Source organism: Microplitis demolitor, chromosome 7 (assembly GCF_026212275.2).
Source record: "Microplitis demolitor isolate Queensland-Clemson2020A chromosome 7, iyMicDemo2.1a, whole genome shotgun sequence".
Classification (NCBI taxonomy): domain Eukaryota; kingdom Metazoa; phylum Arthropoda; class Insecta; order Hymenoptera; family Braconidae; genus Microplitis; species Microplitis demolitor.
The window spans coordinates 2,764,752-2,789,466 of record NC_068551.1 but is presented as its reverse complement, the minus strand read 5'-3'; the positions used below and the strand labels follow the sequence as shown (position 1 = coordinate 2,789,466).

The following is a 24,715-nucleotide window of genomic DNA, read 5'->3' as shown; positions in this document are numbered from 1 at the left end:
ATTAGGTCAAGTTTAAGATGACTTATAGTTTAAATTTAAATAGTAGTTTGTGATAATAATAGTTTTGGGTGATGTGATGTGTGCACTTGAAATATGCTATCATTTTTATCATATTGCGTCTAGTGATTTGTCTTCTATTAAATATTAATTATAATTAATCATAAATATTGTAAATTATTAATAATTAACAGTGAGTTATTAGTACTGATGGTTAATTTATGTCTGGCAAAATGTGCGCTCAATTATTTTCTTGTCCACTGTGTGCTCGGCCTAGTTTTTCATCATTGGATTCCCTGCGAGTAGGACTCGTCAGTGTGGCGACACGACCACTGCAGTGTCCTGTTTGCAATGAAACACTTCTAGGCATTGATAAACTGACAATCCATTTATTCGGTCATACAATAATTAATGCACCTGATGATACTAAAAAATTATTAATTAATGATAATAAAACAAAAGTAGTGTCAGAAAATATTTCTGATGTAAATGTCAATTTGCACTACGAAAATGAATTTGAAAATAATTTAAATAATAATTATCAGTCAAGTTGTGCAGTTGAATTGGAGCAGCCAGTTAATAAAAATTATTTAGTAAAAGCATTAAATTCATGTGTAATTCAATCTAAAGAAGTTGCTAATGCTACAGTTTCTATAAATAGTCTAGACCAATGTGAGTCACGTCAACTACCATCGGTTTGGACTAACGATTTATTGCCCCACGATCTACAGACTTCAACATCTGATACCAAGTCATCAATTACGGGGGTTAAAATTTTTAAAAATTTGTTGCCAATTAAAACCGCAGATGTCAAAATTTTAAATGCGGATATTAATGATAAAATTGGATCACAATTGACTTTACGCATTCCAGAAAGCTCTGATACTTCAGTCATGATTAATAATAATAATAATAATAATAATAGTAATGATAATGATAATGATAATAATTGTAATTATAATTGTAATAGTAGTAATAGTGTAAATATTTTACCACAATTAAAGACATTAAAAAATAACTTAATGGGTAAAGAGAAAACTGAGCGGTGTAATATATGCGGCTTTCACTTTCCTGATCACAATATTTTAATGTTACATAAACAAATAGTTCATATGATTGATGAAAAAGATATTGATATCAAACCAGAAGCATTATTAAAAAATTATCCATGTCATTTGTGCCATAAGATATTCAAAATGCGGGGAAGTTTGATGGTTCATATGAGAGTTGCTCATACTGGTATTAATTTAGGTAATTAATTTAGTTAATTAATTATCTTAATAGTTAAGGTGTTTTATTAAACAATTGTTTATTTTTTAGGTTCATTGACAAAAGATAAAGATTTAAATCAAGTTTGCTGTGAGAATGGTTTCAATTGTCCGACTTGTGGTAAAAATTTTCGTAAGGTAATTTAATTATTATTTATAATTTATTTAATTATATTCATGGAATAAAGACAGTGTCTCCTACTTCCAATGGCAACTGTCATAAATGTATTAAAATTTCATTAATTAATTAAAACCTTGATGGAAAAAAAGATAATTTTGCCAAGATATAGAATTTTTAAAAATTACAATTGTTATCAATTAGGAGTTAAAAGAAATTTTTTGAATAAATTTTTGGCTACAAAATTTGAAAATTCGAATTATAAAATTGACTCTCTGCAGAGTGATTTTTTTTTAAACTCCGGAACTCCAAAGTAAATTTGAATTAAAATAAAATCCATAATGACTTCCAATTTTGAACAATGCAAGTAATTTTTTTTAAATCATAATCTCACGCAATTATTCCTACGTTCTCCTTTTTTTTTTAATTAAATGATAAAATTTTAATCCGCTTATGACAGTTATTAAAAATTTTTAAAAACTGAGGACACTGTCTAAGAACGGTTTTAATGATTTTACTAGATGAATAAATGAAATGTTTGATTAAAAGGAACAGCATGTAACGCAACATTTAAAAACACACGAAGCAAAGCAATGGGAGTGTGATATATGCAGTAAAATGTTTACGACAAAGTACTTCCTGAAGAAACATAAAAGATTGCATTCTGGAGAAATGCCTTACAAGTGTAATATATGCAGCAAAACGTTTACATTTCAGCAGTCTTATCATAAACACAGATTATATCACAAGGATGATAAACCACACACGTGCACTACTTGCGGACGGTCCTTCAAAGAGCTTTCAACGTTACACAATCATGAGAGAATACATACTGGGGAAAAGCCATTCGCATGCGAAACTTGTGGTTGGTATTTAATTATTAACATACATACATACATATGTATATCTACACATATATCTTTAAATATATTGTTTTATTTTTATTATCAAGTGCTTTTCCACATGCTTTCAGTTAATTTTTACTAACCATCGTGTGACGCATGATCTAAAATATTTTTGTAAGTTTGTTTTTTTTTATAAACTAAATTTCTAATTTAATTCAAATTAACCACTGGCATTAATTTACAAAAATATATTTTTTTCTTCAGGAAAATGTTTCAGACAACGCGTGTCGTATTTAGTACACAGGAGAATTCATACCGGAGTAATGCCGTACACTTGTACTGCTTGTGGGAAAAGTTTTAGATACAAAGTAAGCAAAAAAAAATTTATTATTACTATCAAAATTATAAAATTTATTTTCTTTTATCTCAGGTAAGTCAGCGGACCCATAAATGTCCAGTTCAGACAGAAGCCAGAGAATCTTTATCAGACCAATCAGAAAATTCCTCTGGAGCCGCAAATGAAATCAGCAATCTACCGGACACTGATAAGAAAACAGTCGAAATGCCTTTGGAAATAAATGAAGCGAACAAATTTGTCCTGGTGGTCAACAATGGACAGCCGATTTTAAAACGCGAGCAAGAAGTCAAGTTTAATTCATTGGTCAATTCGTCGATTCAAGAATGCAATAATTTAATTAATGAATCAGTGCAACTAAATGCTGATAATTTTTATCCATTTGTCGGAATAGCGCCAGAGCTACGTGCCGATTTGTCACTACCGTCAACAGAAATGAAACAATTAAGACTGTCATCGCCTACTAATGAAGAAATTTATTGTAAGCCTATCGACGAGTCTTTTCGAGAAACTCTAGATCTTCATAAAGACATTAAGCATGCAATCGATGGTATTTTGCAAGAAAGACGAGAGATTAATGCTCTAGAAACAATAAATGATGAATCATTCAAACAATTGTTGTATGAAATTGATAAGAAAGTTTGAATAAATTTATTTTATATCCCATACTGTCTTGAAATTCTCATAAACTTTTTTCGTCAAGTTATCTAGTGAAAAATTATTAGCAAAAATATATAAATATATAGAAATTTGTTGATTAATTCAAATCTATAATAAATATTGACAGTTTATTTTTAAATTGCCTCGACCTGAACCGTAACTACTATCTGGTTATAAAATATTGAGCGTAAATTTAAAACATGAGTATCTCGTGTTTGAAAAAATTGTATTAGACATATATAGATCGGTAAGTTGAAGTCTCTTTTATTCCTACACTATGAAAAATGAGGAGTGAATTCGGAGTCATGATGGATTTTATTCAAATCAGAGTTTGGAGTTTTTTCAGTAGAGTGATCTGGATTTTATTTAAATCCGTATTCGATTCGGAGTTTTAGTATTTAAATAAACTCCCCTTCGGAGTAAATTTTACTCCGAGGGGATTAAATAAATAAACAGTAATCAACTCCGCATTCACTCCGTAAATTTTTATGATACTGGAGTTATTCGATGTCTAGTAATTTTTAGATTTTTTTCTAAACTATAAATTATAAAAAAAACCAATGTTTAAAAAAATTGCACTTACAGTTTGTTAAATTTTCTATACGTGCATTTTTTTAGTTTTTACATTTTTGTAATTGATTGATTGAAAAAAAAATCCGAAAATCTGTTAACTTCAGGATTATAAATGTTTCTCGATTTGAAGTTAACTGACGTCTATTAATTTTTGACTTTTTTTTTTAAAACAATAAATTTAAAAAAAAAATATTTGAAAAAATTGCACTTGTAGTTTTTAAAATTTTCTACATGTGCATATTTTTAATTTCTTTTTTTTATAACTGATTTGTTTGAAAAAAAACTTCAAAAAATATTTACTGCCTGTTAACTTCAATCATAAATTTTTCAGTGTATCCAAAATTTCATAAGCTCAAAATTTTTTACCAGACATAAACAATTGAAAATTGAAAAACGTGGTGAGAGTATAGTGGTATAAATTCAAACTCAGTGCCAAGTAGTTTTGAATAAATTGCACTAATTGTCACTGAATTTTTCGAACCCCCGTAATCATTACTTACAAAGCAAACAATTGTTTATAAAAACCCACGTGTAAATTGTCAAAATAGTCCTTGATATTTGACGTTATCCATCGAGTAGGACTCCAAGTTAAACAAATTTTCGAAAGCGTGTTTCGTAGTTCAGTCAGCAGGCGGCTACAGCAACATCACGGAAGTTTGAAGGCCTATTGCAAAGTTGCTAGAGCTCGTAGTTGCTAGCAAGGTTGAGTTCGGTCATTTTTTGTTCATTTTACTATCGACTATCTAAAATTAAAACCCAACTTTAAAAAATAAATTTAAAAATAGTTTGCCAGTAATTGAAAAAATGTCTAAATAAAATAAATTCATTTGACAGCTCACCTTTTTTAAATAATTCCACGTGTTCATAACTTTAATTATTTATATTATTGCGTAATAAATTTGAGTTCCACCTTAACGGAAGGAGCTCCCTTTTTTGGTAAGTCGTAATAGTTTATTAATATTTAATTTTACACATATATATTTATATATTCATAGCACATAAATAAATATATAGATTAATACTAACTAACAAGTATAAGAATATGTTAGAAATACTTACATATAATTACTACATATAGATAAGACAATTGTCATTGACATTCATCGCGCAGTAAATAAATTACTATTTGAATATTTAAATATTTGAATAAAATAAAAATGACAAATATTTAATAACAAATATAGTAATTAAGTAAAAGTAATTTGGGGTTGTGTTGTTGATGGACACGAGCTCGAGCTTTTCTTGTTTCCCAGTCAGTTAGACAGAAAATGAACGGCCAATGAAAAGTGCTGGGTTCATCTCCACCAATCAGTTATCGTACACGAAGGCCGAGACTGGACAAAAGGACCAGCATCAAACAGCTGTTAGAATATCGACGTTGTCATATAAAACACGACACTAAAAAATTGTCCTCGTCCTCGTCCTCGAGTCGTTTAATTCTTGAATTATCTATCGATTCAGAACACAAGTCTTATTTAAATTTTTTAAATATTCCCGCATTTTTACTTAAAAATTTAAATTCCTAAAAATCATTACCAGCTGGATTTAAATTAAAAACTTTAAAAAATTACTGTATAAAAATATGACAAGTAATTATTTAAGTAAAAGTGAGTGAGGCTGAGTTACGTCGAGTATTTTTTTGAAATGGAGGGTTCCCGCGGTCAGATCGATTGCGATCCGGCAACGCCGCACTCAGTAGACTCAGCCATCAGCAACTCAGTTTTCAGTTCTCCTGCTCCACTCCACTCGTTCTCTACTGTTTAAATTAATAGTACACACAGTGCACGCACTTTATGCTGCTTTGGGTCCGCCAGTAGTGTAGAGTTTCATTTAAAGTCACAACTCAACTCTATCCAAGTGCCAGCTCTGACTAAAACCTCCAACACCTGCGCATTGATACCTTAGGTAACGCACCAGAGTTTTCTCGTCATTATATCGCCTTGCCTTCACTTATATTCTGTTCTCGTATTAATACATTACGTTGCAGTGGATTGCACACAGACACGCATTTATATAAACTTTTATCTCGGGTGCATTGGGACTGAAAACATGATTAAAAAATTGTGACCAGTGATAAATTTATAAACTGATAATAGTTTATCGTTTATTATTAATTGCTGATTTATTGTGAGTGCTGTGCTAAAATATAAACATCTAGCCATGATTGAACCCATTGTCAGGCCGTCTGAGGCCACAACCAACTAGTGGCTCGTCATCCATTGTTATTTTTTTTATTTAAATTTAAATATTTTTTTAAAATTTGAATAAAACCAGGACTTTATTCTCGAGTCTCGAGTGAATATGGTAAGATATTTTTTTAAATTTTCAAAAATTAATTTATAAAATAAAATAACTTCCAGTTACTCCATGTTCGAATAGTTGACTGCGTCTAATTGTTCCAGTATTTATTTTTAAAATAATTTTTGGTTTATCAAGTGGGCGGAGCGGCTCCTGAGCTCCCCAATCCTAGGCCTGATAACCCGCACATTAAGATAGTACTGTAATATAACAGTATAAGTTTAATTTGATCGTCGTCGTCGACCTCGACGGGGTAGTGACTTGGTATATTTTTTCTTTGTATCCATATACATAAATATATATACATATATCTACAGTTTCTGTATATGTGTGCTGTCGAGAGCCAATAGTGTGCGTTGTATCCGTGCGAGAGCTACCCCCTACATTATTGTGCATGCGTGTACTGCGCTACACTTAAACATCGTGTCTCAAGCACTGCACTAGCATAGTAAAGAGTCGAGAGTGGAGATATACATATACATATATATGTATATATACATATACATTTATATCAATCAAGGAAATCCATTTGAATTATTTCCATTTAATTATGGCTATTGTCTTAACTTTTGATAACACTCAGGTAAATTTAATCAGTATTTTAATTATTTCTTTTTTTTAAATTACATTAGTCTTTGTTTATATATTTTCATATTTATTTATATGGTTAATTTTTTTATCTATTTCTGTTGGATCAAGAATTTCAGGTTATTTGAGAAACGTTAATGTATTTATATATGTACATATAACATATATGTATTGTATGTGTGTGTATATATATATATGTACGTATGTATATGTATATATATATAATAATTTAGTATGGTATATAGGGTCACACTGATGATATACAAGTTGCAAGATCCCCTCTCTCTCTCCTTAGCCTCTGAATCCCCGAGCTCTCAGTTGGGTTCTGGCGACAAGAGAATCGTCGAAAGAGAGAGGGAGAGGGAGAGCCAACTCGTCCTCCATTACTTTATAGCAGCATAGCAAGCAAGCAAATGGTGGCTTGCTGTCTGTGAGCTCTGTAAGGGTCTTTGTTATCCACCTACACGTCTGCACCTTAAACGCAACGTTCGTCTGCACTGATAAATAATAAACGTGTGTGCTCTGTGTCATCTTAACAGCTATTACTATTTTTTTTTCGTTGACAACCAGATCATGCTGACGATCGGCTCCTGATTTCGTTTATTGTCTGTATTAATACGTGCAATGATTCGTCAGGTTTTGTTATAAATACTGCTGATAGTTTCTTTGGTTTTTTATTTTTTTATCCAGTGGAAGGAGACCAGAACCAGACCAGTTATTATTTTTTCTCCGATGTAATTGTTTTTTTTTATGGTGATTTTATTTTATTTTATATTTTTTTATCTTTTATTTGTTTCCGTAAATGAAACGTCGTTTGGTTAAACTCAAAAGAAAGAAAGTGTTAATTGCGCGTCAAACAAACTGTCGATTTAATTAACTTAATTAACAGAATATTATATATTTTATAACGCGATAATTTAATAACAATGTGATGATATACTGCTGGCTTATATTTTATTATATTGCATTATATAAATCATAGTAATCAAGTTTAATCAGTTTGCGAAATTTTTTTATGAGCCATGAAGTCGTGTGGAATAAATATTTCACGTAACCTATAATACTTATAATATATATGTCGATAAAAAATATATAAGAATAAGAAATAGCTGATGTATTAGTTTGTTTACGCAACATATTATTAATAATAATAATAATAATAATAATAAATTACATAAAATAAATAAGTAAATAGTAAAATTGATAATAATAGTAATTGCTATGTTTAATTGCAGACAGAATAGTGGCATGCGTCGATTAATCTATGGCAGATCAACAAGATCAGTCGTCACTCGGGGGGTCTGTAGAGAAGGCTAGTGCTTCAGCAGACGCCTCTAAGCTAAGGGGGAAAAATATCAGCTCTGGTAGTTCGAGAAAGCGACAGGGAACTAGCACTCTTGTTGCCACACTAGGAGAGAAACGTCGCAAGCAACAGCAGCAACACCACCAACAGCAGACTGATCCACAACCCTCGCAGGCTTGTGCTATCCCCGTTCATCGGCGCTCAATCGATTTATCTAAAGGAGAAAGTAAAGCTAAGGGAGAACGTAAAAACCATGGAAGTGGTGTAGGATCAATTACTGGCAAGTATTTTATTAAATATATTTATTAGTCTGTTGTTTATGGGTCTGGAGAAGCTTGACGTATATTAATTTTTTTTTCTTCCTTTTACAGACACGGATAAACAGAAAGCACACAACTCTAATAGTGCCAGCAGTAGCATTGGAAGAAAGTCTGCTGGTAAGAGTACTATATTTGAACTTAATTCAGCGCCCATCGATTGCGTGGCTTCCCGAACTCGTTCTCGTGTTCCCCAAGTCCCGCAGATTATTCAAAGTACGAGTAACTTTCAAGCTTCACTGGCCAATATCTACAATAATATATACAATAACAATAACAATAAAAAATCTTCCACTGGATTACCGAATTTAGCGGCATCGTCGAGTAACTCCTTCATCAGTCATCCGTCAACGTCCCGTGGACGAGGTAAATACACACTAAGTGCCTAGTGATATTATTATACATATATTTTAGCTTAAATAATAATATTTACGTCATGATTGATCAAGACTTTTTGACCGAAATATTTTTAGGTTCTAAATTGCAAACTGTTGGAGGTAATTACGCAAACGGTGGAACGGGTAGTCAAGTTTTGGGTGTCAAGTCCAGCATCAGAGTGGGTAACGCAGCTAGCAACTCTGTGGAGAGCGGAGGGGGGGCGTTGGCACATGACGGGGCAGGCACAAGTGGCGTTACAACGACGTCCACTGGCGGCAACCCCCCGGTGTCTGCCTCCGCGAGTGCCAACTCTGCGCACCATCATCCAACGCACAAACATTTGTTACGTTCACGAGTAAAATTATCTAGCGATCAATCAAAAGAAGTTACTGCTGGTGGTACTGGTTCTTCTAAATCACTTGGTAAACATCACAAAAAAGACACAACGACGGGATCCTGCTCGAGTTCAAGACATCGTTCATTGTCACGTGCCCGTAAATCTGCTGGAGAAAGTACTTCAACTGCTGCTGCTGCTGGTGGACTTGTTATGTCGACAAGCGACTCACTGACTAATAGCACCGCGATACCAACATCCGCATCAGCATCTGGAGGTCTACTGAACCCCTCCGTACCTGAAGAAGAGTCCGCTGCCAGTGCAACCCCTGCGGCACCCAGCGGTGGTCCGTCTGGAATGTCTGGCACTACTGGTGACAGTGAAAGCGATGATGGCGAAGTTGGACGACTACAAGCGTTGCTCGAAGCACGTGGATTACCTCCTCATGTCTTTGGAGCACTTGGTCCACGTATGCAGCATCTGCTCAATCGCAGCATGGGGGCAAGCTCAGTTGCCAAAGCGCAACAGCTTCTGCCCGGACTCCAGGCCGTTGATGACGAAGGCGAGCAGCTGCAAGCGGTTATAGGAATGGGAGAAATTCTCGTCATGGGAAATGAAGACACGCTTACTGGTTTTCCAGTTAAACAAGTCGTTGCAGCCTTAATAAACTTGCTTGGAATTGAACACAATTTTGTAATAATGACTCATGCTTGTCGAGCCCTAACTTACATGATGGAAGCGCTGCCAAGATCATCCACAGTTGTCGTTGACGCGGTTCCAGTTTTTCTGCAGAAGCTAGAATCCATCGAGTGCATGGACGTCGCTGAACAATGTCTTACTGCTCTTGCCATGCTGTCACGTCGGCACAGCAAAACAATTTTACACGCCGGCGGTGTGTCTGCTTGCCTGAAATTCGTCGACTTCTTCAACATCACGGCTCAACGTGCTGCCCTCACAATAACTGCTAACTGCTGTCAAAATCTTCATCCTGATGACTTTCATCTGGTGTCTGACAGCTTAACTCTGCTGACCACCAGACTGACCAATCAAGATAAGAAAAGTGTCGAGTGTGTTTGCCAAGCATTCAGTCGTTTAGTCGACAGTTTCCAACATGATCCTGTGATGTTACATAAAATTGTGACGCCTGAGCTCTTGCAGAATTTGCAGCAACTGGTTAATATCCGTCATTATATAAATGTCTTTTTTTTTATAATTGATCTCTGATAATTAACTCTGACTACTTTTTTTTTTACAGCTTATGATCACTCCGCCAGTAAATAGTATTGGTAATTTCATAACTGTTTTACGAATGCTCTCTGTGATATCAAATCGCTGTCCCGATTTGGCGCAACTGCTTCTTCAACAAAACATTGCTTTGACTTTGAGTTATCTGTTAACTGGTTCGCTTGAAGTTAAAACCGAAGACGTTGAATTGGTACCACGTTCGCCTCAGGAGTGGTTTGAAATAACTTGTCTGATTGAGGAATTAATGCCTCCATTGCCCACAGACGGTATATTTAGTGTAAATAATTTACTTGAAAGAACAACCAATCAACAAGAAACTGTTCATTGGGAATGGCGTGATGAAAGACACTGTTGTCATCCATTTAGCACTATCGATTCTCGAATTATTGAGGTTCGTATTTTTTCTTTTTATTCTCAGACAGTGCCCTGTACTTTTTAAAAATATTCAATGACTGAATCGTCAACAATATTCAAATTTTATTAATTAATTTCAAAAAAAATTGAAGCATTAAATGAAAAAATAACAATTTTGCTGAGATGTAGATTTAAAAAAAAATTATTCAGTTATTAGAGGTCGCTTACACTTACGGGGGGAGGGGGTTCTGTCATTTATGACGCAATATTGATAAGAAGGTTGCAGGAAATGTGACAAAGATTTAAAAATTTATTTTCCAAATTTCATTCGACTCATTGCTATTAAAATTAATTGAATATTTTTAAAAAGTGGGAGGGCACTGTCTGAAAATAGTTTTAATAGATTTACCTAAGGGGCATTTATATATATATTTATTATAATTAAATATTAAAAATTAACAGATGGCTTTTCAAAATGGAGAAGACGAAATTTGCCTTTCAACATTGGGTAGAACATATACAATTGACCTAACTACAATGAAACAAATAAATGAAGATATTGGAATGGCTCGCAGTATATTCCGTCGTGTGATGACTGATCCAGCAGAGAACAAGAGTCCTACTTGTTCATCAAGCATGGATGTTGTGCCGCCGGTGATTGAAACAAACGAGTGGCTAGTATCTTTCATCAGAACATTATTTTCCGTTTTATACGAAGTATATAGCAGCTCTGCTGGTCCTGCTGTTAAGTGTAAATGCCTTCGAGCTCTTTTACGCATGGTATACTATGCATCAACTGATCTTCTCAAGGACGTACTGAAAAATCAAGTCGTATCGTCACACATAGCTGGAATGTTAGCCTCACAAGATTTAAGAATAGTTATAGGTGCTCTGCAAATGGCTAGTATCCTCATGAAACGATTGCCTCAAGTATTTGGTGTACACTTTCACAGAGAAGGAGTTTTACACCAAATTAGACAGCTTGCTGATCCTGAGGTTCCCCTTGGCGTATCACCACCCAAGTGCCCTTCTGGTAAATTATTTTTCTTTTACTTCATACACATGTAAAGAACAAAATGGTACTGGTTACTGTCCCGGATTATACTCAGTTACATCTGAATTAAAAAAAAATTCAGATAGTTCCCAGTTCTATATAAATTGTGCTGAGTTTCATTTGGATTTTAATGATACTAAAGTTAATCGACGTCTAATAATTTTTAGATTTTTTTTCCAAGCAATAAATTATAAAAAAAAATATTTTAAAAAATTGCACCTATAGTTTTTTTTATTTTCTACATGTCCATATTTTTATTTATTTATTTATTTTTTTTTTAATCGATTATCAGTACCATTTTATTCTTTCCATGTACATTTAATTATAAAATAAACATTTAAATAATTTTCTATTAATATTATTACAGGTACATCATTACCAAGTCCACAACCGGGTCCATCAAACACACCAATTTCATCAACAATGACTTTATCCTCCAGCAGTGCGATGTCTCCAGTGGCCTCACCCACAACCAATGGAAACATTTTATTCGGTTCCATTGCAACCAGCCAACTAAAGTCAAGTATTGCAACACCAATGGAAACTCGAAGTAAAAGTGATTTAAATACTAGTACTAATGTTGAAGAAGCAACTACACCACAAAGTGCTCATTTGTAAGTAGAATTTTATTTAAAAATCATAATAATTTTTATTAAATTAAATTATTAATTAAAAACATTTTTTTTTTCTATCAAAAGGTTTGGAGACGTACTGAAACGAAAACGACAAAATAAAAAAGGCAGATTTTCTCGCCTGGGTAACACAACGACACCACAACAAACTCAACAACCAGAGTCATTATTTACTGGTTTCGCTCAAAAAAATAATAGATTTTTGGGTAATTTAAATCCCGCAAGATGGGGAAGAAAATCATCTGGTTCAAGTGGTTCTGGTGAAAAAAGAGACTCGAGCTCATCAGCCAGCCTTACAAAACCACCAAGCAATCCAAGTTTAACTGGTGGTAATCGTGATAAAGCTAAAGCATGGGTACGTGAACAAGCGTCAAATTTCCTCGCTAGGTATCAAGATGATGCGCCTTGTACACATCCAGCACTTACGGTACTTTCACGTCTTACTTCAGCTATACAACGTTTGCAATCAAATGAATTAGATGAAATGTTATCAGCATTGACTGAATTACGTGATATTGTGCTTGAAAGTGATATTTCACCGTTCGAAATGAATTACAGTGGCCTAATAAAGGCTTTATTAAATTATCTTACGACCACCGACGCACCGGGAAATCGTTACGACAGACTGCGTATGTTCTGGAAACTATTCGCAGAGTCGACAATGCAACAAGACGGAATTGTCGTCGGTGATGTCAATCCAGGGGCATTTGGTGCACTGGTACACAAATTAAATAGTTGCGTTGCGCAGCTGGAACAATTTCCAGTTAAAGTCCACGACTTGCCAGCTGGTTCTGGAGCCGGTCGCGGAGGTACAAGTGCGTTGAAATTTTTCAATACGCATCAGCTTAAATGTAATTTACAACGACATCCTGACTGCAATAATTTGAAACAGTGGAAAGGCGGCACAGTTAAAATAGATCCGCTTGCACTAGTCCAGGCCATTGAGCGCTACCTTATGGTCCGCGGCTACGGTAGAATACGGGACGCCGAGTCCATGGTCAGCGATGATGAGAACAGTGAAGACGATATCGATGATACCTTGGCAGCAGTTGTCATCAGCCAAGGATCCAAGCACAAGCTTCAGTTTTTAATAGGAGATGAAATCCTGCCATTTAATATGACTGTTTATCAGGCTGTTAGACAATTTAGCTGCCCGGGGATGGACCATTCCGAGGCTGAGACTGATAGTGAACCGCCTTTGGGTCACGATGCCGTCTGGGTTCAAACTCACACAATTTACTACCGACCAGTACCAGAAGAAGAAGTTTCTGCGTCGCCTAAACCGGGCTCTAGTTCCCAGGGTACGTCTAGCAGAAAAGGTAAAGGCAAAAGTACAAAAATAAGTTCGAAGAGAAAAGAAGATAGTTTTTGGCTCGAAGGTGTCATCCCACCACCCAAGTGTCCTCTCGCTCCATATTTATCAGCGACGTTGCCGTCGGTGACTATTTCCGACGCATCACTAGACGGTTTGTGTCTACTTCGGCTCCTCCATTCATTGAATCGTCACTGGGGAGTTTTGTTCCCCCACCTCAAGAGTTCTTCTCTGCTGTCACCGCAAGATTTTATAAATAATAAAATAGCTGCCAAAGCTAACAGACAATTACAAGACCCATTAGTTATTATGACGGGTAATTTGCCCTCTTGGTTGCAGCAAATAGCAACAGTGTGTCCATTTTTATTCCCATTTGAAACAAGACAGCTGCTTTTGTATGCAACCTCATTCGATCGTGATCGCGCTCTGCAGAGACTTCTTGATTCAGCGCCTGAATTGTCTGGCTCTGATAGTCAAGAACGCGTAACCCCACGTTTAGAAAGACGTAAACGAACTATCTCACGAACAGACATTTTAAAACAAGCAGAACAAGTTATTCAAGATCTTGCGTCAAGCAAAGCTTTACTCGAAGTGCAATATATCAATGAAGTTGGTACTGGACTGGGTCCAACTCTTGAATTTTATGCTTTAGTTTCACGTGAACTACAACGTTCTGATCTAGATCTGTGGCATGGAAGTTCAAACTCCAGTGAATCTGGTTACGTTAATGTACCTAAAGGATTATTTACAAAGCCAGTGCCATGGAATACTAAAATTCCACATCTAGCAAAACTTAAAGCTAAATTTAAATTCTTAGGAAAATTTATGGCCAAAGCGATTTATGATTCGCGTATGATTGACATACCGTTTAGTTTGACATTTTATCGCTGGTTGTTGGGTGAAGAGCACACACTGACACTTGCTGATTTAGCGCATGTTTGTCCTGATGTTTATCGGTCACTCAGCAGACTCCAGGAAGTTGTGAGACGGAAAGAAGCCATCGAGAGAGACCAGACTCTGCGGCCACATGAAAAAGCGCAAATGATTGAGTCACTTGAACTGGACAATTGTACGATAGTTAATCTAAGTCTGGTTCATCAGTTACCGGGCTATGAAAATATTGAGTTGAGAAAAGGTGGAAGTGAAATACCGGTCACTATTCACAATTTGGATCAATATATCAAAGTGAGTAAGATACTATTTGCTGAGTATGGTGTCGACGGAGTGTTTTAATTAATTTTTTTTTTTTTTTTTTTTTTTTTTTACCTTGCTTACAGCTTGTGGTTCATTGGTTCCTCAGCGAGGGCGTATCGCGTCAAATGGAGGCATTCCGAGAAGGTTTTGAGTCGGTATTTCCTACTAGCCAACTAAGATTATTCTTCCCCGAGGAACTTGAAGCAGTATTTTGTGGCCATGGACAGAGTGGCGGCCAATGGGATGTCAAAACTCTTATGGAATGCTGCAGAACTGATCATGGTTACACACCAGAGTCACGTGCAATTAGATTTTTGTTTGAAGTCATGGCTGAGTATAACAGCGAAGAGCAGAGACAATTTATACAATTTGTTACGGGTTCTCCACGTTTGCCTGTCGGTGGTGAGTATTACAATTATTCATATTTCTATTATACAATTATCAGCTGAAAATCTTCGATCACCTCAACCTCCAGAACTACCCCTTAAGCAGTCAATTTACTTTTTTCATTGTTGCGCGAAAAAAGTTCCGATCTTCAGCTACATATAGAGTTAATTGACCACAAAAAATTGCAAAAACATTTTTTAGACTTGAAATTAATTATGAATTATTTTTGCAATTATTAAATTTTTTTTTCCTAAATGTCATAATTTCTTAATATGTTACAGGTTTCAAAAGTTTAACTCCGCCATTAACAATCGTACGTAAAACATTCGATGCTTCAATGAAGACGGATGATTTTCTACCATCAGTAATGACATGCGTTAATTACCTTAAACTGCCGGATTATACAACTCTAGAAATAATGAGAGAAAAGTTGCGGATCGCAGCACAAGAAGGTCAACACTCGTTCCATCTGTCCTAGAAACTGATTTTTAATTATATTTGTATCCCTTGTTCATTAGGATAGGGACCATAAGACATATTTTCGCGGAAGCCAACGTAATATTTAATTCATAAAAAAAAAAATTAATAATTACAATAATAATAATAATAATTAATTAATGAATAATAAATTGGAACAAATACGTCTCTCACATAACACCATTAATATTAAATTACATTACATTATAAAATTCTTTTTGATTTATTTTAAAAGTCATTATTTTTTTCTTTTTTTTTTTTTTTCATTACAAGTTTTAATAAAATGTAAATTTGGTTTGATTTTACATCTAAGTATCATTTAATTTATATTTAATTAACAGTTTAAATTTAATCGTGCGATAATTGCCGATACAATGGAGAAAAATTAAAAAAATAAAAGCAATGTCTTCAACGTATTAAAACTGAGATAAAGCAAACACTAAGTAAAGTAATTAATAAAAAAATAAACTAATAATAATAATAATACTAATAATAAAAAAAAAACATTAAGAAATATGTGGAGACGGGAGTTGTAAATATTAAAAATAGTTATTTCAGCATAGTTTGATATACGCAAACAATATAAATACTTTATCATACAGCCACGAAGCACTGATACTATTGGAATTATAATAAATATTAATAAATAATAATAATACATGTAGGAATGTGAGGACGATTAATAAGTATGTTAAGTCAACGTTTTATATCAGTGGTGCACTTCGGTCACCGTGCATCGCCAATGCTCTTGTTCCCTGCGTTTGAGACATGAGAATCTATATAATTAAAATAAAAAATTAAATGATTTAAAGAAAAAAAGAAAAAAAAAATTTAAAAATCTTGAGTAAGTAACGCGCGATTGAGCGCAAGAGTAATTTTTAAGATCAACGTCCCTTGGAAATGGAGTAAAAGAGTGTAAAGGAAAAAAAAGAAAAAAAAATTTAATAACTTGGTGTCTTGCTCGTTGTGTTGTAATTGATCTCTTGTTTGCTATCAGATATTTAGCAGAGCTTTCACGCACTGCTGGATATCATGCAACACTATTTAATTTTACTTATTATTGATTATTAGTTTATATATATATATATATATATATATATATATATATATATATATATATATAAATATATATTATTTCATATTGCTATTGTAGATAAGGTAGCGAAATAACTTTATTATTTAGTTTGAATTAAGGGTGCCGTTATCATCGTCAGACTGTCCGGCTTATTCTTTAATAAGTACTTTAAATAAATAATTAAAATAATTACGGTTAATTAATATGAATATTAATCAAGTACCGATATAAATAACACTCATTTGTAACTATTTTGAAGTGAAAAAATACTAGATTATTTACCATTTGGTTTTTTTTTATTTTAACGCTAAAACGTTAATTGATTTTTTTTGTTTATGAAAATAAATGATAATTAAAAATATATGTATTTTATAATTACTTTTATTTAATATATAATTAACACACTTTATTTTTGCCATGATACATTAATCATCTTTTAACGTCTGACGATGTTAATTTGCTTTATTATTTTGTTATTAAACTTACTGTGTTATAATAATTTTTTAAATTTAAATTAAAAAATATAAAAAAAGGTAACAATTATATTTCTTTTATCCTGGAAATAATAATTAATAAACTATAAAAATTTATATAATTATATTTTAAACAAAATATTTTTAATCCGCCTATTTATCCTCTAGCTCGCACACACTTGTTTATTTTATTAATATATATATATATGTATATATAAGTGACATTTAAATGCACATGGTCAGCCATCCGAGGATGAAACACGTTCCTCCAAACGGAGTTATTTTGCTTAAACGTTTATCTCCAGTAAACGCATAATAATAACAGCTTCCGCTGAACATCATCGTTCCCGATAACCAAAATGCGGCAGTCTAAAAAACCAATTAAAATGATCAAATTCATATTTAAATATAAATTAATTATTCTACTTAAGGGTAACATTTTATAAAACCTTAACAGAGAGCTAAAAATTTTTTATTTTCAAAAATTCAAATTCTTCAAGAAAAATTGTTTTAAAATTATCATTTACTTAAGAGTACAACAGAGATTGTCCCGTTTATTTTTCTGAGTAAGAAAAAGGTCCAGTGGCGCTGTTCCTTAAATTGCTAAGTGAATTTTCACCAATTTAAAAATCTTTTACTCCATTATTTCATTTAATTTACTAATTAATATAAAACTGCTGATTAATTAGCATATAAATCCACCTGATATTTAAATAACAGACATCCTGTCGGGCTCAATATTACGGTAAATTATCGTAGATTACGGTACTAGAGTAGTATACTGTAAAATTACCGTAGCATGACTATGAGCATGGTAAATTGACTGTAGAACTATGATAAAAATACGGTAACTATTTGTGCAATCATCAATAACTAAGTTACGATAAAAACTACCACAATATTAAGGCCACTGGGAGGAAATTTACCGTAGCTACGGTAAGCATACTTTTAAATACGGTACAACTGTTAACTACCCTCAAGATTTCGGTATTTACGGCCCTACAAAATGTTTTTACGGTAACTTTCTCGTAAATTATTCGGGTAACTTTACCCGAGTTTGCGGTGAATTTACCGTAGAATGACAACATGTTGGCAGTTGTGTTCCGGTAAGTTTTCTGTGGCATTGCGGTATGTTACAATAATTTTACAATAGGTCTCTCGAAAATTATAATACATTTACCGTATATTATGGTAGAGCTCCCATTGGAAATTTTGTCATACTAATAATTAATTAATAAATATTATAATTTTTAATTAAATTTTTTAAAAAATACCCTGGTTATTTTTTCTGACAGTATTTAAATTCTGTTAGTTAATAAATAAATAAACTTATTTTTATTTACCACCATCGGTGCACGACAAAGTGATAATCCCAGCATAGCAAGTGCGTGATAAAAATGATAACGATTTGCTGTTTCAAATACTTGTTTTAAATTATCATCTGAAAACTTTCCTGTAATTCATAGACTAGTAATTATTAATGGTATTAAAAGGTAATGTTTTGTAAACAGTTGATAAAAATTTACTGTGAGCGCCATAAGCTCCAAGAATAACAGCAGCGGCTCCATTAATACCAGCGAGTCTGATGAATGGTCCAGAGGATGCTGCTAATTTCCACAGAGGTTCTGGTGGGATCATTTTGTATTCAACTTTGGGAGCTATTCCAGAATAACTGACAATCTGAAGTAAACAAATATTTAAATATTGTTACAATAATATTATGCACAAATAAACTTACAGCATCTGCTGTTGATTTAACTAATGACCCAGCAGTTGAACTCAATGGGTTAGTAAATACTACGTAATTTATCGCGTCGTAAAAACTCATTTGCTAAGATTGCGATTAAACTGGCGTTTACTTATAATATATATTAAGTACAAATATAAATATACAAGTTGATTTTTATTTTATTACTTCTTTTTTTTTAATTTTTATGCGAATGACGTCGCCGGTTTATTTTTCCACCAACTTTAATTTATTATTTTTAAATAAATTTTGTATTTAAAACTGCAGGTGCGTGTAAAAAAAAAAAAGTGCTTTTTAAGTGACTGAGTTTAGTGTAATGATATAAGTATGTACACTTTTAATTACTTACACAATTACTTAATACTTTTTCCTGTGTTAAAATAACAACTGATTACTGTTTACCGTTTTTGTAAATTTTTTTTTTTTTTTTTGCAACTGTATCTAAAGTGACGTTTAATTGCAACAAGTATAGATTTTTGCACGTGACTTTAGACATTTCATATTATTCCCGCATATTTTATATAAAACAATAACAAGTGCGCAGTGCTCGTGGTATTAATACTTTTTTTTAAATAAAAATGGTAAGTGATCAATTTTTATTAATTATTATAATTACAATTAATTTTTAAATGATAATTATTTGTTTTTTTTTTTTTTTCATCAGACATTTATTTGAATTTTTTAAAATTTATTTTACAACATAACCAATAAAATTTATTTAAAATTCAAAAAAATTAATTAAAATTATTGTAATAAGACTAAAATTAATTATAAGTGTTAATGTAACTGACAAGTGTCAATTTTTTAAATTTTTAAATAAATAAAATAAAAAATGCGTATTTAGATATTTGAAAAATCCGCGTATTTTTTAAAATTTAATTTTAATTTAAATTTGAAATTTATAAATTGTCTTGTCTGCTGCATTAACACTCTGATATTAATTAGTAATTATATTAGTTTTAATTAATCTGATTGCATGAAATAATTTCATCAAAAAGCTGACGTAATTTTTTTTTTAGGCGAGTACTGCAGTTGTAGCTGGTATAGGACTTGCGGTGATAGGATTTACTGGTAGATATATTTTGAAATCAATGCCTACGTTGTCGAAACGAATGGCCGAAGCTTATAAAACTTTACCGAAATTAGATTCGCAGGTAAATTTATTTATAACTCGTAAATTTGATCAACGTCAGTAGAAAATCTCAATTCATATTTTTGATAACTTCAGAATTTTCTGGTAAAAATCTTCTGATGCTATCAGATTTAGATTCAATTTTATTTTTTAATATAAATAAAATAATTACGTCTTCTGTACAATAAAAAGAAATGAAATTTGAATATTTTCTACTGTCGTTTTCTATACATGTAGGAAATTAAAAAAACTACAGGTGGAATTTTTTAAGAATATTTTTTTCTTATAATTTATCGCTTTGAAAAAAATTTTAAAATTATAAGATGGCTAACTTCAGTATTAATAATTAAATTAATTGATTTTTTTTTAAATAGTCATTAGCTAACAGCAAATATTACAAAGGAGGATTTGAAGCGACGATGACTAAAAGAGAAGCCAGTTTAATTCTAGGAGTTTCACCGACAGCAAATAAAGCCAAAGTTAAGGAACGCTTCAAGAAAGTCATGTCTGCTAATCATCCAGATCGTGGTGGATCTCCTTACCTAGCGGCCAAAGTAAACGAAGCTAAAGATTTGATGGAAAAATAGTGAAAGTTTATTTTTAAAAATTTATTAGGCAACTAAATAATGTACATACTTGATTAAAAAAAAAATTAATTATAGACCTTAATAAAATCATGATTATACTTAATTAGTACGACTTAAAATTATCGATCCAGCGATTTACACAATTAATAGAGAGTAAAATATTAAAATAACAATTTTTAAAGCTATAGAACACTGAATTATTTATACAACTGTCTAAAAAGTCAACATTTAATTCAAACATTTAAATTGAGTTACCAAAATATTGTTGATTTGTTTGTAAATACGTATATGTAATTAAAAAAAAAAACGTTTTTTAAAATTGCACGATTTAAAATTAAAACAATTGTTTTGACTAGAGCCTGATAAAATTCTTACTGAATTTTTTTTTAGTATTGTATATTTTGTATCACTGTAAATGCTATCGTTTTGAACTTTTCTTGTTCATTGCTCGTTCCTGAGATACTTTTGTACGCAATTTCGCTATTGTATTGCTAGGTAATGATCCAGGTACTTTGAAAATACTCTAAAATAATTTTATTAATTATTTACTTATAATTTAAAAATTTTTAATAATACAATTTTAAAAAATATATAAATATTTAGACGTGTGCGAATAGTCCGAATTTTTTTAATTTATTTGCAAATTTTTTAATAATTCCGACATTTTTTTTTAATCCCAAGTAGCACAGAGTCAACTTTAAGATGTCTTTTAAAAGGACAAGACAAATTTTTTTTGTCTCAAAGTCATCTTTTTTGGTATGAAAACGACATGCAAATGTTAGTTCCGTCGTTTTGTCAACATATTGATGCCTTATCGACAAGTCAAAAAGTAGCCTAAAAATTGACATCTTATAGATGTCACAAAGGCAAGTGTGCTACTTGGGATATTCTAATAATTATAAATTGACGTCAATTTGAAAAGTTACAAATAATTAGAAAATTTTCGAATCCGATTTTATCGAATTATCAAAGATTCAAATTATTCGATTTGAACACAATTCGCACACCCTCAATATTTTTTTTAATACTTTGATTTGATTCAATTTTCTAATTAATAATAATAATTAAATTAAATTTCTAAAAATTAAAAATTTGTATAATAAATATAAATAAAAATTACCTGCATAAAATTGTGACATTGTAAAACTATACTATCTTTAGTTATATTTTTAAAACAATCGGCTAATAACGCAAAATCATCACAAGCCAATAGATTATTTTTATTTCTTTTAATAAGTGTCAATGCAACGCGAAATATTATTTTATTACCTTCATAAAAAAGACAGTCCCATATTCTCAGTGTTGTCTGCAATAAAAATCAATCAGTCGACGATAAAAAAATTAAAAAAACAACATAATAATAAATATTTCTTTATTACCTCTATCGGTAGGACTTCCGCGAAAAGACATATAAACCACTTAGTGGTAATAACAGCCCAGGGTAACCCTAAATTAGTAACATGCTCATAAACTTCAGGTATCTTCAATTTAACAAATTCTGCCAGTACATCAATGTCCGTAAGCAACCCATCCATCGTCGGAGTATAATAATCAGGCAGTATTTTTTCAATTAATACTTTCAGTAACCAAAACGCCGTTTCCTCGCTCTTAGTAACTAGTAACAATAAACCCGCGATATAATTAAGCCCTTGACAGTAACCAACAGTTTCATTCTGGTGTGCAAATGCTAGTAATATATTGTACAGCTGGTGCTGATGATTAACAGTATTATTAAAAAATATATTATCAGGAAACGTCCTCGGGAGATCAGTCTTAATAATCTCAGTAACCTGGACATTGTGAGGACCATTCAATAATCTCTGGTAAAGATCCGGGTTTGCGTTTTTCAAGTCTTCGCCTCCACTCACTGCCAGCCACACCTATTTCGTTAAAAAAATAATTCACCTAAACAATGACTCACTTTCTTACTCACTATATAGAACAATAAGACGATCAATTACAAAGTACAATTCAAATTATTTAAAACACCCGCGCACAAGAATGAACTTTTAAATTTCAAATATTCAAATTTTAATATTGACAATTATTTTGAAGTTTACTTTGTAGACTTATGATTAGAGATAATTAAATTAAGATAATTAGTTACCATTCCTCTGTACTCTCCTGGAATGCCTTTACGCACATAACGTTTGATAGTGATACTGCGTTCAACAGATTTACCATCACCAACAATATCAGCCCATTTTTTCGCTCTTTTAGCCAACACCTTCAAGTATTCAGACATAAATTCCTCGTAAGTTCCATAATCAAAATCCTGTGGCCTTTCAAATCCATACTCGTCCACATTGCTAAAGATATTATTATATATTTTAATATTATTATTATCACTGGTAATTAATTATGTTAATATATTTAAGATAATATGTAATTATGATAAAGGTGATTGTGGTGATAATGAATTGTGGTAATTATCATTATGATTATTAATTAAATAAGTATAAGAAACAGAATGTTTACCTGAAACACGAGGTGGCCATACCCTGCGTGGGAGGAGGATTTATGACATCGGAGCATTGGAGCCACTTTACCAAAGTGTTACGATTTCCTGTTGGTAGAGTTGGTACCTGCTCGTACCAAGTGACCGTCTTATGTCTTTGTTGTTTTTTTTTGTCTTGTTTATGGCAGTGTCTGTTATTTTGTCCACATTAACTCGTGTCCAATCGAGTTTTAAAATAAATAAAGGTATTGGAGTATTGGATTATTTAATTTTTTATGTATGTACAAATATTTAGTCATTTTTTTTATATATATTTATGAGGTTGATTGTGGAAGGAAAAATTACCGGTAGAGGTTAAATTATTAATGAGTTTTTCTGTTTAGTTTATTTAAAATTAATTAGTACTTTTTTATGGAAGAATTTAATAATTTAAATTATCGAGGATAAGAATAAATTAGGAGTTGGAAGAATTGTGTTTTGTGTAGTTGTTGGTATGAAATATTTATTTTGAATTTCAAATTGCGTAGTAATAAGAAATGTTTGAAAATTTGATTATTTAATTTGGTAGCTCATTATATTTTGGTAAATTTATTGAAAATAAGATAATTTTCAAATAAAGTTGTAGATAAATGACGTTTTTTTAATTTTGTAGAAAAAATTTTCAAAATGGATACCAACTTTCAAAAGTCTTTGGGCATGTTTTCAATAATTTTTTTTTGCATTGAATATCAGATGAATTTTTGAAATTATCGTAATTATATTTTATAATCTGGCACAGTTCTAGGTGACAAATTTTTAAAAGACAGTAAATTTATAATTTAATTATTTTTATTTTTATTCTAGATAATTTTGAATTTCAAATTTCATATTAATTAGAAACGTAATTTAATAGCTCATTAAATTTTGATAAATTTATCATAAATAAGATGATTTAAAAATAAAGTAGCAGATAATTGACGTTTTTTTCATTTTGTAAAAAAAATTAGGAAAAATTTTTAAAATGGATGCCAACTTTCAAAAAACTTTGGGCATGTTTTCAATAATTTTTATTGCATTGAATATTTAAAATTATTGCGATTATATTTCAGTTATTTCATAATCTCATAAATGATAGTAAACATATAATTAAATCATTTTTAATTTTTATTCTGGATAATTTAGAATTTTGAATTTCAAATTTCGTATTAATTAGAAACATAATTTGAAAATATAATAATTTAATTTAACAGCTCATTAAATTTTGATAAATTTATCATAAATAAGATGATTTAAAAATAAAGTAACAGATAATTAACGTTTTTTTAATTTTGTAAAAAAAATTAGTTAGGAAAAATTTTCAAAATGGATGCCAACTTTCAAAAAACTTTGGGCATGTTTTCAATAATTTTTATTGCATTGAATATTTAAAATTATTGCGATTATATTTCAGTTATTTCATAATCTCATAAATGATAGTAAACATATAATTAAATCATTTTTAATTTTTATTCTGGATAATTTAGAATTTTGAATTTCAAATTTCGTATTAATTAGAAACATAATTTGAAAATATAA

At 31.6% G+C, this 24,715-nt stretch overlaps 6 protein-coding genes and 1 long non-coding RNA gene across 16 annotated transcripts in view; 4 read left to right on the top strand and 3 right to left on the bottom strand.

Annotated features, from left to right (window-relative positions):
• The first annotated feature begins 218 nt into the window (after window positions 1-218).
• Window positions 219-4,178, top strand: LOC103571119 (zinc finger protein 91). The gene is made up of 6 exons (XM_008549137.3): window positions 219-1,248; window positions 1,318-1,403; window positions 1,933-2,248; window positions 2,493-2,596; window positions 2,659-3,490; window positions 4,148-4,178. The coding sequence occupies exons 1-5, from the start codon at window positions 219-221 to the stop codon at window positions 3,226-3,228; spliced, it is 2,106 nt and encodes a 701-aa protein (XP_008547359.1). The 3' UTR covers window positions 3,229-3,490; window positions 4,148-4,178.
• LOC103571120 (uncharacterized) lies at window positions 337-5,434 on the bottom strand. Its single transcript, XR_008404011.1, has 4 exons — window positions 5,353-5,434; window positions 4,876-5,265; window positions 4,346-4,744; window positions 337-423 (listed from the first exon to the last, which is right to left on the bottom strand). It is a non-coding gene; the product is annotated as an uncharacterized LOC103571120 (long non-coding RNA).
• On the top strand, window positions 4,662-17,127 carry LOC103571121 (E3 ubiquitin-protein ligase TRIP12). 7 transcript variants are annotated; one of them, XM_053740739.1, is made up of 11 exons: window positions 5,573-5,721; window positions 5,804-6,120; window positions 7,938-8,285; window positions 8,377-8,688; window positions 8,772-10,207; window positions 10,290-10,670; window positions 11,096-11,666; window positions 12,055-12,301; window positions 12,386-14,816; window positions 14,909-15,227; window positions 15,494-17,127. In XM_053740739.1, the coding sequence occupies exons 3-11, from the start codon at window positions 7,967-7,969 to the stop codon at window positions 15,688-15,690; spliced, it is 6,213 nt and encodes a 2,070-aa protein (XP_053596714.1). In that variant the 5' UTR covers window positions 5,573-5,721; window positions 5,804-6,120; window positions 7,938-7,966; the 3' UTR covers window positions 15,691-17,127. The 7 variants fall into 7 exon arrangements, with proteins under 7 accessions (XP_053596715.1, XP_053596714.1, XP_053596712.1 ...); XM_053740740.1 differs by lacking the exons at window positions 5,573-5,721; window positions 5,804-6,120 and adding an exon at window positions 4,662-4,752; XM_053740737.1 differs by having other exon boundaries at window positions 5,573-6,120.
• Window positions 17,128-17,292: 165 nt separating this feature from the next.
• Window positions 17,293-19,404, bottom strand: LOC103571117 (transmembrane protein 256 homolog). 2 transcript variants are annotated; one of them, XM_053740745.1, is made up of 5 exons: window positions 19,334-19,404; window positions 18,976-19,245; window positions 18,764-18,917; window positions 18,581-18,690; window positions 17,293-17,606 (listed from the first exon to the last, which is right to left on the bottom strand). In XM_053740745.1, the coding sequence occupies exons 2-5, from the start codon at window positions 19,063-19,065 to the stop codon at window positions 17,463-17,465; spliced, it is 498 nt and encodes a 165-aa protein (XP_053596720.1). In that variant the 5' UTR covers window positions 19,066-19,245; window positions 19,334-19,404; the 3' UTR covers window positions 17,293-17,462. The 2 variants fall into 2 exon arrangements, with proteins under 2 accessions (XP_053596720.1, XP_008547356.1); XM_008549134.2 differs by lacking the exon at window positions 19,334-19,404 and having other exon boundaries at window positions 18,976-19,327.
• A 51-nt stretch (window positions 19,405-19,455) lies between these two features.
• On the top strand, window positions 19,456-20,806 carry LOC103571116 (mitochondrial import inner membrane translocase subunit TIM14). Its single transcript, XM_008549132.2, has 3 exons — window positions 19,456-19,565; window positions 20,004-20,138; window positions 20,491-20,806. Exons 1-3 carry the CDS (start codon window positions 19,563-19,565, stop codon window positions 20,701-20,703), a joined length of 351 nt encoding a protein of 116 aa, XP_008547354.1. The 5' UTR covers window positions 19,456-19,562; the 3' UTR covers window positions 20,704-20,806.
• Window positions 20,807-20,894: 88 nt separating this feature from the next.
• Window positions 20,895-23,246, bottom strand: LOC103571112 (growth hormone-regulated TBC protein 1-A). Its single transcript, XM_008549127.3, has 5 exons — window positions 23,182-23,246; window positions 22,811-23,012; window positions 22,083-22,583; window positions 21,824-22,009; window positions 20,895-21,226 (listed from the first exon to the last, which is right to left on the bottom strand). Exons 1-5 carry the CDS (start codon window positions 23,199-23,201, stop codon window positions 21,122-21,124), a joined length of 1,014 nt encoding a protein of 337 aa, XP_008547349.1. The 5' UTR covers window positions 23,202-23,246; the 3' UTR covers window positions 20,895-21,121.
• A 66-nt stretch (window positions 23,247-23,312) lies between these two features.
• The window catches only part of LOC103571115 (14 kDa phosphohistidine phosphatase), a 32,094-nt gene continuing 30,691 nt past the window's right edge, over window positions 23,313-24,715 (top strand). Inside the window, exon 1 of one of the 3 annotated variants that reach the window (XM_008549129.3) lies at window positions 23,313-23,406. In XM_008549129.3, the coding sequence (XP_008547351.1) occupies window positions 23,313-23,406 (94 nt within the window). Of the gene's footprint in view, window positions 23,439-23,484; window positions 23,653-24,715 lie in introns of those variants that run through there. The other 2 variants (XM_053740746.1, XM_053740747.1) reach the window with 2 other exon arrangements.

Bases quoted from the DNA above. Each gene is read 5' to 3' on its own strand.
- LOC103571119 (XM_008549137.3), top strand. From the start codon at position 219: ATGTCTGGCAAAATGTGCGCTCAATTATTTTCTTGTCCACTGTGTGCT. The intron at 1,249-1,317 runs GTAATTAATTTA...TTTATTTTTTAG, and splicing joins TCATACTGGTATTAATTTAG to GTTCATTGACAAAAGATAAA. The intron at 2,249-2,492 runs GTTGGTATTTAA...TTTTTTCTTCAG, and splicing joins ATTCGCATGCGAAACTTGTG to GAAAATGTTTCAGACAACGC.
- LOC103571121 (XM_053740740.1), top strand. From the start codon at position 7,967: ATGGCAGATCAACAAGATCAGTCGTCACTCGGGGGGTCTGTAGAGAAG. The intron at 8,286-8,376 runs GCAAGTATTTTA...TTCCTTTTACAG, and splicing joins TGGTGTAGGATCAATTACTG to ACACGGATAAACAGAAAGCA. The intron at 10,208-10,289 runs GTTAATATCCGT...TTTTTTTTACAG, and splicing joins TGCAGAATTTGCAGCAACTG to CTTATGATCACTCCGCCAGT.
- LOC103571117 (XM_053740745.1), bottom strand. From the start codon at position 19,065: ATGAGTTTTTACGACGCGATAAATTACGTAGTATTTACTAACCCATTG. The intron at 18,691-18,763 runs GTAAATTTTTAT...TATGAATTACAG, and splicing joins TGGAGCTTATGGCGCTCACA to GAAAGTTTTCAGATGATAAT. The intron at 17,607-18,580 runs GTAAATAAAAAT...TTGGTTTTTTAG, and splicing joins TTTGTCGTGCACCGATGGTG to ACTGCCGCATTTTGGTTATC.
- LOC103571116 (XM_008549132.2), top strand. The intron at 20,139-20,490 runs GTAAATTTATTT...TTTTTTAAATAG, and splicing joins TACCGAAATTAGATTCGCAG to TCATTAGCTAACAGCAAATA.
- LOC103571112 (XM_008549127.3), bottom strand. From the start codon at position 23,201: ATGGCCACCTCGTGTTTCAG. The intron at 22,584-22,810 runs GTAACTAATTAT...TTAACGAAATAG, and splicing joins CAGGAGAGTACAGAGGAATG to GTGTGGCTGGCAGTGAGTGG. The intron at 22,010-22,082 runs GTAATAAAGAAA...TTTTTATTGCAG, and splicing joins CGGAAGTCCTACCGATAGAG to ACAACACTGAGAATATGGGA.